Source organism: Pundamilia nyererei, unplaced genomic scaffold (assembly GCF_000239375.1).
Source record: "Pundamilia nyererei isolate P.nyererei 1_Seehausen unplaced genomic scaffold, PunNye1.0 scaffold00346, whole genome shotgun sequence".
Lineage (NCBI taxonomy): Eukaryota > Metazoa > Chordata > Actinopteri > Cichliformes > Cichlidae > Pundamilia > Pundamilia nyererei.
The window spans coordinates 351296-355298 of record NW_005187747.1 but is presented as its reverse complement, the minus strand read 5'-3'; the positions used below and the strand labels follow the sequence as shown (position 1 = coordinate 355298).

The window sequence follows — 4003 nt, the reverse complement described above, 5'->3', positions numbered from 1 at the left end:
TAACTACAGCTAGCTTGAAGGCCTGTGGTACATAGCTGATCATTAGAGATAGGTTGATCATATTTAAGATCGAAGAATTAATTACGACCAGAGTCGTACGTAGTGAGGAGGTAAAATTATTAACAAGATGATCGACCTCTGTTAGCGTTCAGATAGCTGCTCTGCTCTGTGTTGGTACAGGGCATTGAAGATGATAACAGTGGGTGGATTATATTCTTAAACTTAGTTACAGCGCTTTCAGAAAGACATCTACTGTGATAAAGTCTACTCTCCACTGCTCTAACCAATTTGTGGCTGGTCAAAACTAACAACTGACATGGGCCTTAACATCCACCAAGGCAGGAAGAAGTGCCTCAGCGAGCTGAGAAAGGGGCCTGGCATTGAGACATACTTTTTAAGAAGTAAGTCAAATCAGTTGATTGAAGTCCAGAGGCAGGAGAATCCCCACAGTCCTCAGGGCATCAGCACCCCGTTCGAAGTTCATTGTCGTACAGACCCTCCCATAGTTTTCAGATTGGAACTCCAGTAGCAGTTCCCAGTCTACAGTTTAGCAATCTACACTCAGTATTAGATTCTAGCCCAGCCGGCCATTTAATATCAGCCCCTAGCTTGGAGTTTAGCCACCAAATGCTAGCAACACACTTGTGTACAGATGTAAGCCAGCTAGTGAGCTTCTCTGACTCACTGACTCGTATCATACTCCTTTCACAAAGTTTTACAGCCTCCCCCAGAGCATTATCATTCCCAACGTGTAACATACGGACGATTTGTCACATTCGTTGGTATGTTTATATTATTCTAATACGGTAAAATATATTTGTCCTACAGCGGCCACCATAGCTAGGATTATGCACTTCAGTTGGGTAGAAGACAGAACTCTGGTGACATCTAGTGGTGAGGTTTAACACGCTGTATCTCAAGTATTGTAGAAGAAGAGTGTGGAGACAATAAAGATGCATTTAAGCTTAACTACTGAATTACAGTGATGAGATTTAATTATTATATAATAACTGATCCTGTGTGAGGAATAAAATGTAGTCTGGTTTAGAAGTGTGCAGTGCTGGGTTCCCTTTCATAGAATAATATTATCAAGATGTGTCAGTACCAAAGTGGTCAGCAGGAGGTGCTGTTGTGTCAGACTGAACAACAAAAAGCTAAAAACCCAAACTGCTGCGAGTGTTTCGCTGTTTCAGTCTCACAGGCTTACCGGCCGGGTGCCGGAGCTCTGAAACAAATGATTTTCACAGTAGCACACCTGAACTGCCCGCCAACATGACCTCACTCCCAAAAAACAGAGAGCCCTTCAAAATAAAGGCCCACATAGGAGAAGGTTAACTGTTGAGGATAAACGCTGTAATCTGACAGCCATTCTCAAACACTTACATCAGACAGATATTGTAAACTAGCAGATAAAAGCTGTACTGATGTGTTGTTTTCCTCTGTGACCTGTTTGTGAAATACTGCTTCAGATCTAAAACTTTAAAAGGTCGAAGCAGAAAACCAGAGCTGAAGGATCAGGCTGAGCTTCAGTGATGGTGTAACTGAAGGAAAGGCTGTTCCAGCACGGCCAGGGCTTAATCTGTCCACATACCAGCCTCCTCATATGGAAAGTGTGTGTGTGTGTGTGTGTGTGTGTGTGTGTGTGTGTGTGTGTGTGTGTGTGTGAGAGAGAGTGAGAGGCTGAAATCTGACGCCCCCTCAGGTCAGCCCCCCTCCACACTTTTCTGCAGATGGTGAGGAAGTACAAGCAGACTCAGAGAACAGGACAGTTTTGGTGAGGAAGACGTCTGGACTCTTTCTCGCGGGACACATTTGGAGTCTCTGAAGAGAAGAGCTCACGAACCGTCTGACCTCCGGCCGTCTCTGGGTGGGTGACCACCCGTCGAGTACTCGCAGCACCAACCGGACGACGGCAGAGGTAAAACATCCAGTGAGTCTTTGACAATCCATCTGAAGTATCAAGAGGACCACTTCATGCTAGTGGCTGCCTCTGTTTAGGAAACTGTGTGCATCACTTAGAGCAGAGTTTCCAAAGTGTGGGGCCCATCCCTTAGGGGGGGCGCAGAGCAATTGCAGGGGGGGGGGTATGAACAGAAAAAAGTAAAAGAACGCTTGGACGCTGCTAGCATAACGGTTTTGATGAGGCGCCCACACAAACACAAAGCAGGAGATGAAGCATCGCTGAATGTTTCCAAACCAACTTCATTCTGAGCCAAAGACTAGAAAATCTGGTGAAGCAAATCTGCCCTTTGGCTTCACCTGCACAGGTGCTGAGGTCGGTCTCCCTGCAGGATTGGTTTTCCCTGCATCAGGAGCAGCGCTGGGCTCTTCAAATCACAGACTAACAGGATCCTACAGCTGTTTATGTTTTTGAACCCATTTTGCACAGAGAGGCATTTTTTGAAAAATGTATTGATGCAATGTTGAAGATTATTACAGAGGAAAAAACAACATGTAAAATAATCACAGCGTGACGCCGCTGCCTTTGTAAGCGGAGGGACAGTAACTGCGTGTAAACCTGCAGACAGTCAGATTAACAGTATTTTGTCGCTATCTGCCATTCTGCTATTCATCTCATGTAAACAATAACGTGGCCAGAAAATCTCCGTTTACGGTGATTCGAAACGTTTACGTGGACGAAACAGCTGCGTGTTCAAAAATACTCGTGTAGGTGCGGACGCAGCGTAAAAGAGTTAGTAGTTTGTTTTATTACTACCTGTAATTTATTACAATTTACTTGCATTTGCTTAATTGTTTGCTAAATGTTTGAGGTGAAATAAACTGCAATGCAGCAAAATATGGGTGTGTGTGGTTGGAGGATGTGTTTGTGCGGGGGGGGGCATTTTTCCTGGGGCCTAGCAAAAGAAGTTTGGGAGCCACTGACTTAGAGAGTTCCTGAGTTTGACAGCCTGAACTCTTCCACCTGCGGCAGATACGCAGGAGCTTGTTTCCTGTCTCTTTCTCGTGGCGCAGCTCTGGGGTCTCTCCATCATCACCTCCGCACTCGTCAGCCTCGTTAAACTGAACCACAACTCAAACTGTGTTGAGGAATGGGCTCTGAGTCGGGTGTTTGTGTTGTGACCGTATGCATGGAGCTGCAGACAAACACAGCATTTCGATTGGCTTCTTTTCCCTAAAGTCCGCACAGCTGACTGAGAGGTGCACAGGTCTGTGTGAACTTCAGAGCCGAAGGGGAAACCTGCAGTCTGTGCTCGTGTGTTCACAGGTGTCCCAACCGCGATACTAAATGAATTATTAATAATTGCATTAAGTCTGATTCAGAGTCTCATCTGTCACCTTATAAGAATGAATCTCCTGTCAGTGTAGCAAAGGCATCGCGCCTCTATTTTGAAAGGCTGCCAAAACCAGTCCAAACAGTGTGAATAACAAGGCTGGACAGATGTTAACGATGGATGATTTTAAATGATCATCCCATGAATCAGCACAGCTGCCAAACACTTGTCACTTTGCACAAACAGGGTCGTTCACAACAGCCGCCTCACAGTCGGGGTCATGCAGCCATGTTGAATTTTGTTTCATCAGCAGGCTGATTAGAAGAGCAGATGTGCAGATGTTGGTACCTGTGAAATGAAATGTTCCGCTTCTCTCTTAGAAAAACTGCAGATTTAAGTTTCACATCTTAGACCCCGAGGTTACGTCCACCTTTTAACTACAGTCTGTGTGTGTGTGTCTGTGTGAGTCACTGGTGCTGCTTCACAACGTCACAGCTTTGTGTCTTTGCTGATGTGAAGTGAGTGTTTGTACTGCTTCTACCAGGAGGTGAAGCTCGGCGGAGCGCCCATGTCGCTGTCAGCTGACCTGAGCTGCCTGCAGGGCAGCAGAGGCGCCGAGCGCGAGGTGGCGCTGACCACGCTGGAGAAACAGCTGATCTGCCCCATCTGCCTGGAGATCTTCAACAAACCCGTCGTCATCCTGCCGTGCGAGCACAACCTGTGCAGGAAGTGTGCCAACGAGCTCTACCAGGTCTCTCTCTCTCTCTCTC

At 46.3% G+C, this 4003-nt stretch overlaps 1 protein-coding gene across 4 annotated transcripts in view; it reads left to right on the top strand.

Annotated features, from left to right (window-relative positions):
- The first annotated feature begins 1628 nt into the window (after positions 1-1628).
- trim101 (tripartite motif containing 101) overlaps positions 1629-4003 on the top strand; it is a 14165-nt gene continuing 11790 nt past the window's right edge. For 3 of the 4 annotated variants that reach the window (XM_013915675.1, XM_005752153.1, XM_013915673.1), the window contains exons 1-2: positions 1629-1918; positions 3778-3984. In XM_013915675.1, the coding sequence (XP_013771129.1) occupies positions 3802-3984 (183 nt within the window). In that variant the 5' untranslated portion in view covers positions 1629-1918; positions 3778-3801. Of the gene's footprint in view, positions 1931-3777; positions 3985-4003 lie in introns of all 4 variants that reach the window. The other variant, XM_013915674.1, reaches the window with a different exon arrangement.